Consider the following 16,380-nt stretch of genomic DNA (forward strand, 5'->3'; position numbering starts at 1 on the left):
AAGATAAACCAGCCCCGCCTCTGTGCCAGCGGGGCTTTATGCCTTTTAATTTCCCCCCCCCCCGCCAAATCTTCCTGAGAGAAATAAAGAGGATGATGTCGGGATGCGAACCCGGGAGCAAGCACTCCGGAGAGCAAGATCCTCGCAAAGCTGCAAATAAGATGCAAAACACCAGGCCTGGATTGCGCTTCTCCTGCCTCGTTAGCAGGATCAGCTAATTAGGGTACCACCCGCGAGTGTCAGGAAGATGCTGCCACCATGGGAGGGACGAAGGGACAGGAGGAGAGGTGGCATTGACCCGCTGGCCCCAGCCCCTGGTAAAATAAAGGGAGAATAAAATAACGGAGGAATTACGAAGAGGAACGTTTGCAGCGTCCCAGCGGTGTGGGAAATGTGCAAATCACTCAGCTGTGGCTGGGATTTTAAGTTGGAATCCCAGGGGTTTGGGGAGGCTGCTGCTTCCATCCCATCATCACAGTGCGCAGTGATGGACTGAGAGCCGAGGAAACTAATTCAGAACTTCTCGCCCCAAAATAAGGGAGAAAATTGAAGCAAAGGGGCTGCGGGCCAGAGCGGTGGGTGACGGCGCAGACTGTACCAGAGTAAGGTCCCAGCCTTCATCCCGCGAGGAAGAGGGTGGTGCGGTCGAGCGGGATGGGGGTCTCCAGTCGGGCTCCGGAGAAACACCGAAACCGCTCCGCTGAGGATCCCTAATGAGCAAAAAACCAATCACGACTTCAAATGCCATTAAGCTGTTGTTTAATTCTCGCTTTTCCCCCATGCCGCCGCCCGCTCACGCCCTCCATCCCCAGGGATGAAGCAGCGGAGCCGGGACGGAGCGGCTGCGTTCCCCCCCTCCGCGGGGAAGGATGCTCCCACAGGTCCCCGATGCTGCCGAGCATGGAGATCTCCTGGGAGGGGTGTGGGGTGTGGGGAAAAGCCCAGAAATCTGCCATATTATTCCTGCCGGGGTTTGGGCGGTGAGAAATTAATGAGTTTCCACCCTGGGGCCTCCGGTGGGCAAACGGAGAATTAATTGGGAGGGCGACTTCATTAACATTGAGGAGGAAATTGATCCTAAGAAAAAAGGAGACGATTTTCAATTAGGCTGTTTTGCCTTTTGGGGCTTCTTTCTCCCCAAAAGTCCCTTATTATTATCACCACCCTCCCCTTCAGGGCCGTGCCGTGAGCTCAACCGCAGTATTAGACACCGGAGACTCCCCATGTGCCCCAACACCATCCCGAGCCTCGGGGGAGGATGAAAAAGCCACCTCCGAGCCGTGACATCCCAGGAGGAAGGATCCTGCCCCGGGAGCCGACACCTGGGAGCATCGGGGATTTGATTATCCCTGAAATTCCCCAGCTCGGGAGCGCGGCTGGGGTTGCTTTTCCGCTGCCGGAGAAGGAAATTTCTCCCAGCTAAAAAATAGCTTAAAGGGGACCCCAGCTGGTTAAAACCAACGGCGGCTGCACCGGCAGCGCTGCCGGGAGGCGGCTGGGGACAGGCGAGGGGTTTTTGGGGAGCCCCGGTGCTGGGTCCCCGCTGGAGGTGGATGTTTGGAGCCACCAAGTCCCCGTCTGCCCCCAAATTCCCGGCAGCCTTGAACCGAATGAGGCAACGGCCGAGGCTGAGCAGGTGGCCGGGGGATCCTCGGGGGAGGGCGGGGGGCGGTTAATGAAGGGGTTGGAGCGGCAGGAACCCAATTCCAAAATTTTAGGGGTTCTTGTGAGAGTCCCAACGCGAGAAGCACATCTGGAGCCTGTCCAGCTGTGCCTCAGTTTCCCTATCACTCTCCAGCATCCTCGGCGCTGGGATGAGCACCTGAGAGGTGCCAACCATCCCCCTTTTCTCTTTCCCACCCCCTTACGGCTCTGGGGATGTTCTCCCTCTCCCCCCACAACCCCTTCCCTCCCACCACAGCCCCCCCAAAGCAGCCTCTGGTGGGGACCAGGGGCTTTGGCAGCCTCCCCACGCTGCCATGCCCGGTAAGAGAGATGCCACCAAGGTATGGGGGACACCGTGACCCCCATCTCCCGGTGGGCCAGGGTCTGCTGTGGCCATCCCCATCCCCAGGGAGAGAAGCCATGCCAGGCAGATGGTGGGACGTGGGAGAGAAGTCCCAGGTCCTGGGCAGCATCCCAGCCCAGGTACCAGAGCGCAGACGGATGCTATGGGGACATGGGTGCCATGGGGACGTGGCACAGCGGGGACCTGCCCCGGTTTATGAGCCCAACCGTGATTAATTGATGACAAAGGGAGAAATGAGGCAAAAAAATGTGATTGGGGCTTGGAGGAAAGTGGGGGGCGACTGGAAATGGGGACGGAGGGCTTCGTTCCCGGCCCCGCTTTGCTCCTCTTCCATGGCTCCTCTTCGCCCCGGTGTGGGAGCAGGAGGTCCCTGGTGTCCCTGCCACCCGCAGCACCCTGGGGACCTCGGGGTGATGCTCAGGGTGCTGCGTGCAGGGACCTCGGGGTTGTGATGGCCTGGGCTGCTGAATGTGGGGACCTCGGGGTGACAGCAGCCTGGGGTGCCCATTATGGGGACCCTGGGCCGATGACTGCCCGGGCACGGGGCTCCATGTGCAGGGACCTCGGGGTGGTGGCAGCTCGGGCTGCTGTGCGTGGGGTCCCTTTGCTGATGGCTCCCCCAGGAACAGGGCGCCATGTGCAGGGACCTCGGGGTGATGGCTGCGCCGGTCCGGGGACTTGGTGATAACAGCCTTGGGGTGCTGTGTGCGGGGACCCCGGGGTGACAACTGCCCGGACACGGGGTGCCACAAGGAGCTGCCGTTCTCCGCCACCCGGCACCCCCCGGCCGGGTGCCCCAGCCCCCCCAGCAGCACCGGGGCAGGATCCGGCCCGGGACGCTGACGGGTGGCTGTGACACCCTCTTTGTCGCAACTCCCCCCCACCTCCCCACCCCCCCCCCTCTTCATTACCCACCCCCCGAGGGGGAGGCACCACCACCCACCCACCCCCCCCGCCCCCAGCCCCATTTGCCAGGCGGGACCGTTCAAAACCCGCCCGGCCCCGCCGTTTCTCCCTGGATTCCGCCGCCGCTTCCCCGGGGCCGCGGCCGAGGATGCTCCGTCTGCCGGCGGCGGCGGCGGCGGCGGCGGCGGGGGGGGAACGTGTGCGCGGCGCCGGGGGCTGAGCCAGCGGCGGGGAGCCGAGCCCCGGCCCTGCCCGGGACACTTAGCGGGGAGGAAGAAGAAGAGGAGGAGGAGGAGGAGGGAAGAGGAAAGAAGAAGAGGCCGCCCTCGGCCTCGGCCCCGCCATGCCGGGCCCCGCCGGGGAGCGTGGCCCGGTGGCAGCGGTCCTCCGGGGGCTGTGAGCGGCCCGGGGCTGGCGGAGGGGGGGCCCCGGAGCGGCATGGCCAGCCCCGTCCCCCCCGCCGCCGCCGCCGCCGCCGGGATTTAGCCGGTGCCTGGATGCTTTCACCTCCCGTTTCCACTTCGGGCGGGCATGTGCCAGGGGGAACCGGGCCGCCCCCAGCCTCCTCCGGCGCGGAGCCCCCCCGCGCCCTGACTCCCCGGTGAGGGGCTCCGCCGCCAGCCCCGTCCCGCCACCGGCCCCGGAGGACGGGGAGCGCCCTCCAGCCCCGGCCCACCCTGGCCGGTGGGTGCCGGGCGGGGGGCGGCGGGCACCGGTAACTTGTTTTTTAGCGTGTCCCCCCCCGGTACCGGCTCCCCTTCCGAGGAGATTTGGGTTTAAACTTTGGCTTTTGGGGAGCCCCGAAGATGCCTTTCCACCCGGTGACGGCGGCTTTGATGTACCGGGGGATCTACACCATCCCCAACATCCTCGCCGAGCAGCACCCCGTGGAGATCCCCGAGGACGAGCTGGAGGGTGAGCGGGCTGGGGGGGGGGGGGGGGGGGACGACGACGACCGGGGTGGGGGGTGCCCATCCCATGGTGGGGTACGGGCTGCGGGGGGGGGGAGGTGGGTCGGGGTGCGCGGTGTGTCCCCCCCCCCCCACCCGGCGCCGTGGGGAGGCTGAAGGCGAGCGGGATGCGGCTGGATGGATGAGGAGGAGGAGGGGAGGAAGGAAAGCGTGGGAGAGAGCCGGGCAGCGGGAGAGGGTGGCGGGGGGGAAAAGGGGTGTGTGTGGGGGGGTCCCGGCCCCGGTGTCGCCGTTGTGACAATATGACACAGCAGGGACCGGCGGTGGCGGAGCGGGGCTGGACCCCCCCCCCGCCCCGGCGTGGCGGGGCCACCCTCCCCGCTGTCATAATATGACAGTGGCTGGCGGAGCGGGGGGCCCCGGGGGCGGCTGTCACCCGCGTCACCCCACCCGGGTCACGGCGGCCCCACGCAGTCCCGGTGCCACCGGGCTCCGGCCGGGAGGAGCGGGCGGCGGGGCTCTGCCCACCCGTGCCGTGAGCGGGGCCGGTCTCAGCTCGCTGTCGCCAGAATGGATTTTTCCACCCCAAAAGTTTGCCGGGGCGGTGGGATGGGTGCTACCGGTACCCCCCAGGCTCGGGGTGTCCCCGGGGAGCCCCGCTCTGCTGGGCACGGGGGGAAAGGGGCTGCAGCAACCCCGGCCCCCATCGCTGCCCCTGGCACCGGCACCACAGGGGAAACTGAGGCACGGGGTGACCCCACACACGGCCCCGCTGCGCCTTCGGGAGAGGGTGAGGGGGCTCCCCTGGGAGCTCCCTGTGGGGAAACTGAGGCACGGAGCCCCAAGGCTGAGGGGTGAGGGGGGCCTGGCCCCGAAGCCTGGCTGGGACCCCTGGGCAGGCAGGGACGTGGGCTCACACTGGGTGTGCAAGAGGAGGTGTGTGTGCACAGCTCTGCAGGTTGTGTTGGTGTGCGCTTCTGCGCCCATTTACAGTCTCACTGCAGGGGTTGTGTGTGCGTGTGTGTGCACGAGTGTGTACACGCACACCTTTGTACAGCCCCACTGCACATCCTGCGTGTGTGCTCACATGGCTTTATCACTCACACGGCTTCTCTGCGGGGGATGTGTGTGTGTGTGTGTGTGTATACACATGGGCAGCATCACTGCAGCGCGTGTGTGCACATGTACAGCCCCGCTGCAGCGTGTGTGCACACACGTACAGCGTCAGCGCAGCACGGGTTCCTACGCACAGCCCTGCTGCAGAGGGAGTGTGTGTGTGTGCATGCACAAGTACGGAAGCACTGCGAAGGGGTGTGCGTGCATGCACAAGAACATCACTGCAATGTGGCTCTGTGTGTGTGTGCACAAGTCCATCTCTGCAAGGTGGTTGTGTGTGTGTGCGCAAGTCCATCACTGCACTGTGGCTCTGTGTGTGTGTCTGCGTGTGTGCACACGTGCGCGTACAGCGTCACTGCAAGGCGGTTGTGTGGCTATGTGTGCGTGCACAAGTATATTGCTGCACCGTGGCTGTGTGTGTGTGTGTGCACAAGTGCAGCACCACTGCAAGGTGTGTGTGTGCACAAGTACATCACTGCATTGTGGCCCTGCGTGTGCGCACACACATGTACAGCATCACCGCAAGGTGGTTGTGAGCGTGTGCAAGCACAAATATAGCATTGCTGCACCGTGGTTGTGAGTGTGTGTCCATGTGTGTGCACGCACAAGTGCAGCATCACTGCAAGGTGGTTGTGTGTGCACACACAAATACAGCATCGCTACACCGTAGTTGTAAGTGCGTCCATGTGTGTGCACACACAAGTGCAGCGTCACTGCGAGGGGGTGTTGTGTGTGTGTGCACAAGTACATCACTGCACTGTGGCCCTGTGTGTGTCTGCCTGTGTGCACACAAAGGTACAGCACCACTGCAAGGTGGTTGTGTGTGTGCGTGTGCACAAGTACATCGCTGCAAGGTGGCTGTGTGTGTGTGCACAAGCGCAGCATCACTGCAAGGTGGTTGTGTGTGAGTCCGTGTGTGTGCACGCACAAGCACAGCATCACTGGGGTGTGTGTGTGTGTGCACAGCCTCACTGCAGCGCGTGTGATTGTGTGTGTTCACACTCGCCGCCTGTGTGTGCACGTTGTGGGGTGCCGGCAGGCCCCCGGGTGCTCCCAGCCCGGGGCTCCCCCCCAGCACCCCACCTGTGGCCGCCCCCCCGCGGCGCCGCAGGGATCGATGGCAGCGGCGGGAGCCCCAAGGTGACCCCACCGGGCGCCAGACACCTGCGCCGTGGCGGAGGTGGGGGGGGGGCCGTGCTGCCACCCGCTCCCACCTCCCCATGGGGGTCACCCTCTGGTCTGGGGGGACCTGTGTGACACCCAGCCGCCCTCCCGGCCCCACAGCTGCCTCCCCGCGGCTCCGCGGTGGGGCTGGGAGCTGCCAGCTCGACCGGGGAGGGTTGGGGTGCCCCAGCTAAGGCGGGGGGACACACACATCCCATCGGGATGGCCACTGTCGGGACATGTCCCTGCTTTTCACCCAGCACCCTGAGCTGGCTGACGGGGAACCACCATCTGGGATGAACATCCTCGAAGGATGAATTCTGGGGGTGCCCGGGCCGGAGGGGGAGCACCCCCCTGGCTCAGGCAGTGATTCCAACCACGGAGACGCTTTAGCCATCAGGCTGGGAAGCCTAAAAACCCCAAAACTCCCCCAAAACACCTTGGAATACGTCACCGATGGGCCATCATCCGGGCGGGGACGTCCCCAAGTGCCGGGGATCGATAGCACAACCCAATGTGGGGTTCTTTTTCCCAAAAAGCTGTTCTCCTCAGCCCCTGTTTCTCCTGCCCGGCTCCTCCAGCGCCATCCCCTCCGGCAAAGCCCTGCCCGTTCCTGCTGCCTGGCGAAGGGAGAGGGCACCGACATCCCGGCCTGGCTTCCCGACATTCCCGACACAAACTCGCCTGGTCCTTCCTTTCCCACCAGCCTGGTTCCAGCTCTGCATGCCGGGAAGCATCAAAAAGGCTGAAATGGGCCCAAAAAGGAGCGAAGCCCCCGAGCGCAGCGGGAGGAGGGATGGAGCCGCTGGGCACCGGGAGGCTTTGGGGTGGGCGATACCCCCCGGCGTGGCATCGCCGTGCCTCAGTTTCCCTGTTGCCCTCCCAGCTGGGCGCAGCCTCTCCCTGCCACCCGCAGGGATCGCGCCCCCCGACCCCGGGGTTCTTTTTGAGCCAGAAACCCCAAATCCTGGCATTTTCTCCCCATCTCCCTTTGCAGGGGAGAGGGCTGAGCACCGAAGTGACCCTGGCAGGAGTTGGTATTATTTTTGGCCGAAGCGCAGCTGTAACCCTGGGACGGGTGCAGGGTCCCCTGGGGGGGGACGTGGGTGCTGGCACCCACAGCACCCAGCACCCTCCCAGTGCCACCAGCCGGGGCACAGGGATGGTCCTCACTGGGTGGTCTTCCCACCCTGGTGGGGACCCTGAGCTCCAGCACGTCCCAGGAGGGCATTTTTGGGGCAGGGCGGTGGGGTTTCGGCTGCGGTGACGAAGGCAGGGTGGGCGCTGCGAGCGGGTGGCTGGAGCTGGAGCAAAGGTCTTGGGGTGCGTTGGGGTCCCCCTGGGGAGGTCTGACCCTTCTCGGGGGGCGTTGTGGGGGTGTGAGCTGCTGGGGATGGGGACACTCTGTGTGTGCGTGTGTGCGCACAGACACTCATGCCACCTTGCACACCCCTCCTGGTACCCCCCCCCCCACAACCACCACCCCAAAACACCCATCATCCACTCACACCCTCTTACACCCCCCCATCACATCCCAGCCCATAACACCCCCCTACCAGGACCCCTCCCTACACACACACACACACACACACACAGAGTGTCACCTGGGGGGGTGTTTGTGGTCCCTGCAGGGGTGGCAGTCCCTCCTGCCGTGCCTCAGTTTCCCCTCTGTAAGGGGAAACCCCACTGTGCCCGGAGGGATGGGTGGTTCATTTTGGGGCCACCAGCGATGCCCATGGGGGCTCTGTGGGTACCGGGGCTGGGGAGGGGGGGGGGGGGGCGCTGACCGGACTGATCCCCATCCTCCCCCCACAGAGATCCGTGAAGCCTTCAAGGTGTTCGACCGGGATGGCAACGGCTTCATCTCCAAGCAGGAGCTGGGCACGGCCATGCGCTCCCTGGGCTACATGCCCAACGAGGTGGAGCTGGAAGTCATCATCCAGCGCCTCGACATGGACGGTAGGACCCCGCCGTCCCAGGACGGGGACAGGACCCCCCCCACCGACACCCTCCCTTTGGTGAAACAGCCCATTTGCCCAATTCCCGCCCCGCTGGCTGGTGGCTGCTGGACCCGATGTGGGATGTGGGATGCGGGAGGGCCCGATCCAGGCTCTCCCTTGTGGTCGGAGCCTCCTGCTCATCTGTCATCATCATCATCATCATCATCATCGCCACCACAGCTTTGTTCAGGAGGATTTAACGATCCTGAAGCACTTGCAGGAGGGAGTGGGCACCTCTCCCGGCTCCACAAACCTGCTGGGACCCAGCTGCTGGGGCCAGATCCTGCACCCTGGGTCGGTCGGATCCTGCACCCTGGGTTGGACCCTGCACCCCGGGCCATGCCCCCACCACCCAGCAGGCCGGGCTGGCCGTGTGCTTCCAGCGCTCGCCGCCACCATCAGCAGCCTCTCCCTGTCGCTCCCGCACTCATCGGGACCTTAAAGAGCTCGTTAATTTATTGGTTTCCTTTCCACCACCCACCCCCCCCACTCCTCCCCCCTTTAAAAGCCTTTCCGGCAGCGCTGCCAAAGCCGCTGCTCCCTTCATTACTCATCGTTAGTGCCGGCCTGACAGCCCCGACACCAGCATCCTCCGCAGCCACAGGAGCCCGGCAGCACCCCGTCCCTTCCCAGTGTGTGTCCCCCCCCCCGGCACCACGGCCACCACGGGGGTCCCCAACTGCCATTGGGGTCCCAGCTGGAGTTGCGGTTCCAGCTGGTATTGGGGGTCCTGGATGGTGTTGGGGGTCCCCAGCCAGCACTGGGTGGGTCGGTGGGGGGGGCCAGTCAACACAGCCGGTCCCCAGATGGCACTGGGGACCCCAGCCAGCATCGGGCATCCTGGCCAATGTTGGGGGACCCCCTAACTTTGCTGGAGCTCCCCAGCTGGTGTTGGAGTCGAGTCCCCAGCTGGTGTTGGAGGTGCCTGACCAGCCATGGGGTCCTGGCTGGTACTGGGGGTCCCCTGCCAGTTTGGGGGTCCCTGGCTGGTGAAGTTCCAAGGTCCCGTAATACCGACTGCTGCTCTGTGCCATTGCGGGTGGATATTAGTGACCCCTGGGTGGGATGGGGGGGTCTCTGGGTGCTGCCTGAGCCCCCACAGTGCTGTGCCCAGGAGCAGGGTCCCCCCAAGGTGGTCCCAGAGCAGGGTGTCACCAAGCCCAGCAGGGGAGGCCCCCCCAGAAAACACTGAGGCTTGGAGCAGGGTCCCACCCACAGCCGCGCAGGGGTGGGTAACAGCGTCACCGAGTCCAGGCAGGGTGTCCCCACCCCCAGGCAGCCCCATGGGGACCCTTTGGGGGGATAGGGGGGTGTCACACACATCCCCATGCCCGGGCAGGGGGTGACAGCAGCCTCTGTGTCCCACAGGCGACGGGCAGGTGGACTTTGAGGAGTTCGTGACGTTACTGGGGCCCAAGCTGTCCACCTCGGGCATCCCGGAGAAGTTCCACGGCACGGACTTCGACACTGTCTTCTGGAAGGTAGGGGACCCCCACCTCCCATCTGGGGGCCAGCACCTCCGGACCTGCTTCCCTGAGAGCAGCAGGGGATGGCACAGGTCAGGGTTGGGGTCAAGGTCAGGGCGTGGGTCGGGTCAGGGTCAGGGTTAGGATTAGGGTCAGGGCTGGAGTTGGGGTGAGGGTGAAGGTCGGGATCGGGCTCCAGGTTAGGGTCAGGGTAAGGTGACCAAGGGTTGGGCTCAAGGTTAGGTTTAGGATCACGGTTATGGTCAGGTTTAGGTTTGGTGTTGGGGTCAGGGTTAGGATTAGGTTCAAGGCTGGAGTTGGGATTAGGGTGAGGGGCGAAGATCGGGCTCAGGCTCCAGGTTAGGGTTAGTGGAAAGGTCAGGCTTAGTCTCACGTCAGGGTTGGGGTCGGGGTCAGGGTGACACCAGCCTGAGGCTTTTCTGTCCCTGCCGTGGCACGGGGTGGCAGACAGTGTGATGGTGGGCACCCACTGGGTGTCCTTGGGAGCCACCAGCTCCCCTCTGCCAGGGGACCAGCCCTTTCCCCGTCAAAAACGGGGGAGATCCATCCAAAACGCAACACCCAAGGGTGCCAGGGGGACCCCACAGCATCACTGTGTCCCCCTGCCCGTGGGGTCAGCCCCCTGCCCGTCGCTCCCCGCAGTGCGACATGCAGAAGCTGACGGTGGACGAGCTGAAGCGGCTGCTGTACGACACCTTCTGCGAGCACCTCTCCATGAAGGACATCGAGAACATCATCATGACGGAGGAGGAGAGCCACATGGGCACGGCCGAGGAGTGCCCCGTCGACGTGGAGAGTGAGTGCCAGGCAGCGGGGATGCCAAACACCCCCCCAATCCCTCCCCAGCCCCGACGCCACGGGGATGGCAGCGGGTACCCAGGGTATGGGGGGGGGGGGAACGTGGGGTAACCCCCCACCCCCCGGCTCTGCCCCCCCAGCCTGCTCCAGCCAGCAGATCCGGCAGACCTGCGTGCGGAAGAGCCTCATCTGCGCCTTCGCCATCGCCTTCATCATCAGCGTGATGCTCATCGCCGCCAACCAGGTGCTGCGCAGCGGCATGAAGTAGCGGGGGCCACCCCCCCCCCCCCCCCCCTCAGCGCCTGCCTCCGGCCACCGACGGGGAGCCACACCGATAGCGGGGAGTATAGAGATTATATATATATATATATACACACACACATATACTGGAATCAGACACAAGTATCCCCCCGCCACCGGGAGGGGGGCAAACCCGAGGAGGGGGGAGGACCCACGGCGGGCCCCCGCTGTCGCGGGGCGATGGGATCGCATGGCTGTTTGCAGAACATGGACACTTTGATAAAGACACACGAACACCCACAAAAAAATACAAACCAACCACCCCTCGCTGGAAAAAAAAAACCAAACCCACAACCCAACCGTAAGTGCATGTAACGTGCATGGAGCCCCGTGTGCTGCCCCCTCCCCGCCCCGGGGGGCGGATTGTCCCGTCCCCGTCCCCCCCCCCGGGGCGCAGGATCCCGTCGGATACACCGATACTAGCGTCTATAGCTCTATATTTATGATAAAAAAACCAAATCATCCCTAAGCAATACACGCGCCTGAGACGGTTTCTAGTCTGAGATGAGAGCGTTTGCATGGACTTGGCTGCCAAGGGCTGGATTTTCCCCCCCCCTCCTTCTCCCATCCCTCCCCCCCCGGCCCCATCCCTGTGCTGTGCCTCAGTTTCCCCACCTGCCCGATGGAGGGGGGGGGGACGACGCTGACCTCCCGCTTGATGCACTTTGAGCCGACCCCACCCCTGGGAAGGGCCAGAGCGACCCCAAGGATGGGGAGCCCCCCCCGCCCTGCACACCCCGAGCCCCCCCAGCCTGTATGTAGCACCCACCTGGGCACGGGACTGGTTCGGATTTGGGGCCGTTTCTCGTTCTTTGGAGTTGGTTTTGCATTTGGTTTGTTGTTTTTTTTTTTTTTTTTTCCTTTCTTCCTGGTTGGTTATTTCCGATCTGAAATAAAACTGGGATTTCTGAAGTGCTCTGGGCTGCTGGGGCTCCTGGCGATGCTGGGGAGGGGAGGGGGGGGGGTGTCACCGGGGGGGGGGAGGGGGGGTGATGCGATGGGGCAGGACGATGGGTGCCAGGCGGGTGTAGGGCCATGGGAGCGCCCATGGGTGCTGCTGAGCCGCTGTCAACGTGTGGTTGAGTCGTCCTGACAAGGGAGGGGGGCAATGGCTGGGGGTCTGTGACACCCCCTCTCCCCCCCCCCCAGCATCCTGGAGGGGCTGGAGCCCCAAACCTGGGGCTGGAAGGGACCCAGCTCCTTCCCGGTGGCTCCGACCAGCTCTGGGGGCTTTACACCCCCGTGTCTCCTACCCTGGTTGGGCTGTGGATCCCGTCCTTTCCTGGGGGTGGGTGCGAGCACCGAGTGGTTTTATTCTGCGCCCCCCCCGCCCCCCCCTTCATCTCCCTGCCCTGATATTTTATGTCAGCATTTGATGAATGTTTTAAGACCATTTGCCTTAAAAAGTGCCTTGACGGGGAGAACACGCGGCGTAAGCGCCTTCCCAGGAGCGCCTTCCCCCACCTTAATGGCAAATTTAGGGGGAACCAGGATCTGGTCCATGGTGGAGAGGGGCACGGGGGGGCTCAGAGATGCTCTGCGGGGCAGGGGGGTGTCAGCATCCCCGAGCCGGGCTGGGGATCCTGCCCCGAGGCCGGCAGGGAGGGGAGCATCCCTGTTATTCCTGATTTACACCACGGTGGGACCCGGCCAGGGGTGTAATTTCTCCCCCCTGCCCAGTGCTGAGCGACGCCGTCCCGCTAATGGAGACACGGCCACGCTCACGCAACCACGGCTGCGTGTGCTGGGGGGGGGGGGGCGGCTAATGGATCGCCCTCCCCGAGCCCCCGAACGATGCATTTTTAATGACAAATAGATTAAAATAATAAATAAAAACAGGGGAAGCTCTCGGTGCCGTCAGCGTAGCGGGTAAAGCTGCTGCCCCCCACCATGGGTGGTGCTGGGAGGGGGGTTCCCCCCCCCCCTCCATTGGGGAATGGGGCTGGAGGGGACAATCCCTGGGGCGTCGGGGCTGGGGTAACCCCAGCTTCATCTCCCCAGAGCCCTGTTTGATCCCCACGCGGGGAAACCACATTTCCAGGGATTCCCCACCCTCCCGACGGGCCTCCCCAGCACCGGGACGGGGCAGGGGGGGGAACACCCCATTTTTGGGATGCCGGGAAGAATCGGCTGCGTTTTATTGATTGGGGGGGGTTTGGATTTGGGGGTGGTTGGTTTTTTGGGGTTTTTTTGGGTTTTTTTTTTTTTTTTTTTGGATCTCGTATAATTTATCAAACAAATTGAACCGAACGTCCAAATGAGAAATGAAAATGGGAAGTGCTCCTCGGCAATGAAATCATTTCGGCTGCCTCGCAAAGTGGGGGAGGCTCCGCGCCCGTAATGAAATTGCATCCATCTCCCCGCAGAAAAGTTTTGATTTTTTATGAACCGGCATTTCCAAAGGAAGCCACGTGGCCTCAGAGATACGTGTGTACATATATATATATATATATATTTTTAACCAGGTCTATTATAGATGCCGTGAATAAACATAAGGGGGCCAAAAAGAAAAAGAGGACAATTTAATTTGCTAGAAAATACAATAACATAAAAGAAAATTTAGATAAAAGGCATAATGTGATCCCCCAAGCTCAGCTTTTCAAAGCTGCTCGATTAATTTTAATGGGAAGCGGGAGGACGGATTTCTTCAGGCGGGTTCGGAGATGGCAGCTCCCGATTCAGGGCAGAGCGGGGGCCCGGCCACGTTCCCCACGCACCGGCCTCGCGCCGCGCTGCCGCAGCCGGGGACGGCTCATTGCGGCTGCTGCGAGACGGCCCCGCTCCCCGCTAATTTAATTAAACGCTCGCTAGGAAAGGGAAAAAAAAAATAAATAATAAATAATAAATCTTTGCATGCGAGCGCTGCAGCGGGATGAAGGGAGGCGCGGGGCTGCCGTGGGCGGGGGGAGGTGGGAGGGAGAAGGACCCTGCGTGGGTGCTGCCCTCGGTGTGTGTCGTGTCCCCCCCCCCGCCCCGGACAGAGCGAAACCGGCAGGGTTTGCAGGGCTGAGATTGTCACGGCGCTGAGAAGTGGGTTTGGGGGAGAAAGGGAAGAAGTTGGTAAAGGTTATCGCTCGCTCTGGTGCTGCAAGCAGCGTGGGATGCTCTCAGCCCCATCCCTGTCCCATCCTCATCCCTGTCCCCATCTCCATCCCTGTCCTGAATCCCATTCCCATCCTTATTTCCATCCCTGTCCTGTCCTCATCCCTGTCCCCATCCCCATTTCCATCCTTATTTCCAACCCTGCCCTGTCCCCATCCCCAGTCCCATCCTTATTTCCATCTTCATCCCGTCCTCATCCCTCTCCCCATCTCTATTCCTGTCCCCATTCCCATCCTTATTTCCGTCCCCTTCCCCATCCTGTCCTCATCCCTGTCCCTATCTCCATCCCTGTCCCCATTCCCATGCTTATTTCCATCCCTGTCCTGTCCTCATCCCTGTCCCTATCTCCATCCCTGTCCCCATTCCCATGCTTATTTCCATCCCTGTCCTCATCCCTGTCCCTATCTCCATCCCTGTCCCCATCTCTATTCCTGTCCCCATTCCCATCCTTATTTCCAACCCTGTCCTGTCCTCATCCCTGTCCCCACCTCATCCCCCTTCCCACCCTATCCCTGTCCCCATCCTTATTTCCATCCCTGTCCTGTCCTCATCCCTGTTCCCACCTCTATCCCCATCCTTATTTCCAACCCTGTCCGTATCCTGTCCTCATCCCTGTCCCCACTCCCATCCCCTTCCTGTCCCCATCCCCCTTCCCACCTTGTCCCTGTCCCAGTCCCCCCTCCTCTCCCAGTAAGAGCTGCCAGAGGACACGGGGCCGAGCCCAGCGGGGCTGTGCCTTGGCAGGGGCCCAGGAGCTGCTCATTTCCCTAAAAGCTTCCCGATAAATTACTCCCGCTCTATAAAAGGCACTTTGGCTCCTGCCGTCGCTGTCGGGCCACAGCTCCTCACCCCCCCACCCCGGGACCTGCCGGGGACGCCGAGTCCCGCGGGGCCCTCCATGTCCCCGCAGCATCCCTGGGGAGCTGGGTACCGCTGGGTGGGAGCAATGGAAGGGGCCGGGAGCCCTGTCCCGCTCCGGTGCCCTCCTCCCCGCCGCAAACGGCCTTTCTCCCCGCGCCGCGCTGGCTGCGTGTCCGTCCCCGTCCCCCCCCCCGGGCGGTGATACATCTCCCCATGACATCTCCTGACACCGCGCTGTAAAATACACCCCCATAAACGCCCGGAATTTACAGGCTCCGACAAGCACCTGGGAGTTACACGGCTCCGTGAGCACACGATGACACCCTGCGAGCGGTGCTCGGCTCGGCCCCGGCGGCCGGAGAACGCAGGAGGTTTTGCAGGAAAACCTGATTTTAATTAACACCCCCCCCATCGCCAGCCCCTCTCAGCTTCCCCCCGGAGAGGCGGGCAACGCTCCGGTGCTCGGTTTTTAGGCTTTACTGGGAGTTTCTGCATCACGAGCAGCTCGTCTCCGGGGCAGCGAGGAAGAGCGCGGAGCAGCCACCTGTGTTTTACGCTGTAATTTTAATTTACCGCTGGGTTTTGCCGCTCGCCCGGGGAGCTGCCTGGGCAGAGACCTGTTTATCCACCAGATTTAAGCCGGATCCGGGGAGCAGTTTGGGAGCCGTGAAACTTGTGGGTGTTGGGACCCAAAACCACACCGGGAGCGGAGCACCCGGAGCAGGGAGGGGATGTGGGGGCTGATGGAAGGGGGTCCCCAAACACGGGCGAGGAACTGTGAAGTATTTTGAGGGCGAAACAGCCGGCACAGGCTTCGCCACCGTCCTCAAAACGTCGGGAGCGGTCGTTCTTCGATTTCCTCTGCTGGCGGCGGCCGTGGCATCGTCAGGAGGGTGCCACACGCTGCCACTGCCACGACTCACTCGCACTGAAGCCATTTGTCACCTTTGAAGCCAGCAGAGCGGTGGGGGCGATGGGCTGAGCCCCCCCGCAGCAGCCCCCGACTGCCCGGGGCTCTGTCCCCACACCGTGACGGGGACACGCATAGAGCGGGACGGAGGGAGCGGCCAAAGCTGCTCCCGCGGGTGGCCGAGAGCGGAGCTGGCAGCTCGTCCCCTGCTCCAGAGCATCCCAGAGCCTCTTCGGGGGGTGTTTTTTCCCCTATTTGGCCTCCTGCAGCTGCACAACCTCCACATTCAGGGCAGGGGTCCCCTTCCTCCAGGGGACATCAATTTGTCCCCAGACAGGTGCCATACCAGTGCTCGTTTGCCCACACAAGCTGGCTCCTGCAGGGGGAGGCGAGGATGGGACACGGGGCTGATGCCCAGCCCCGGGCAAGCGGAGGGCTCGGCAGGGCACGTCACACCGGGGCAGGATAAAACCCCCCTTTAGTTTGGATTAAAGCTGCAGCAGCTTCCGACCAAGACCGGTTTCCCCGCTGGGGTCACATCCAGCCCCAGGACGGGTGACGGCTCCCGGTGTCCGTCTGCCCGTACACCCCGAGGTGGAAGCTCCTGGGCAGCCGAGTTCTGCCCTGATCCAGGCGGGATTTGGCCACAGGCAGCTGGCTCCTGCCCGTGCTCTTCATGAATCTGGAGCTACCGCCGCCGCGCGCGGCCAAACCTGAAGTGCACTGGCCAAACCTGAAATGCACTGGCAGGGGGTGCAGCCGCCCCGGCAGAGCGGCTGCCGGAGAGACGCTCGCC

At 63.2% G+C, this 16,380-nt stretch overlaps 1 protein-coding gene across 1 annotated transcript; it reads left to right on the forward strand.

Annotated features, from left to right (window-relative positions):
• Nucleotides 1–3,741: 3,741 nt before the first annotated feature.
• CABP7 (calcium binding protein 7) lies at nucleotides 3,742–10,679 on the forward strand. Its single transcript, XM_074159702.1, has 5 exons — nucleotides 3,742–3,850; nucleotides 7,942–8,085; nucleotides 9,495–9,607; nucleotides 10,256–10,409; nucleotides 10,552–10,679. The coding sequence occupies exons 1-5, from the start codon at nucleotides 3,742–3,744 to the stop codon at nucleotides 10,677–10,679; spliced, it is 648 nt and encodes a 215-aa protein (XP_074015803.1).
• Nucleotides 10,680–16,380: the final 5,701 nt, after the last annotated feature.

Source organism: Numenius arquata, chromosome 16, assembly GCF_964106895.1.
Source record: "Numenius arquata chromosome 16, bNumArq3.hap1.1, whole genome shotgun sequence".
NCBI classification, from domain to species: domain Eukaryota; kingdom Metazoa; phylum Chordata; class Aves; order Charadriiformes; family Scolopacidae; genus Numenius; species Numenius arquata.

Excerpts from the sequence above, each read along its gene's own strand:
- CABP7 (XM_074159702.1), top strand. The coding sequence starts at position 3,742 with ATGCCTTTCCACCCGGTGACGGCGGCTTTGATGTACCGGGGGATCTAC. Across the intron at positions 3,851-7,941 it reads CCCCGAGGACGAGCTGGAGG|AGATCCGTGAAGCCTTCAAG; the intron begins GTGAGCGGGCTG and ends CTCCCCCCACAG. Across the intron at positions 9,608-10,255 it reads TCGACACTGTCTTCTGGAAG|TGCGACATGCAGAAGCTGAC; the intron begins GTAGGGGACCCC and ends CGCTCCCCGCAG.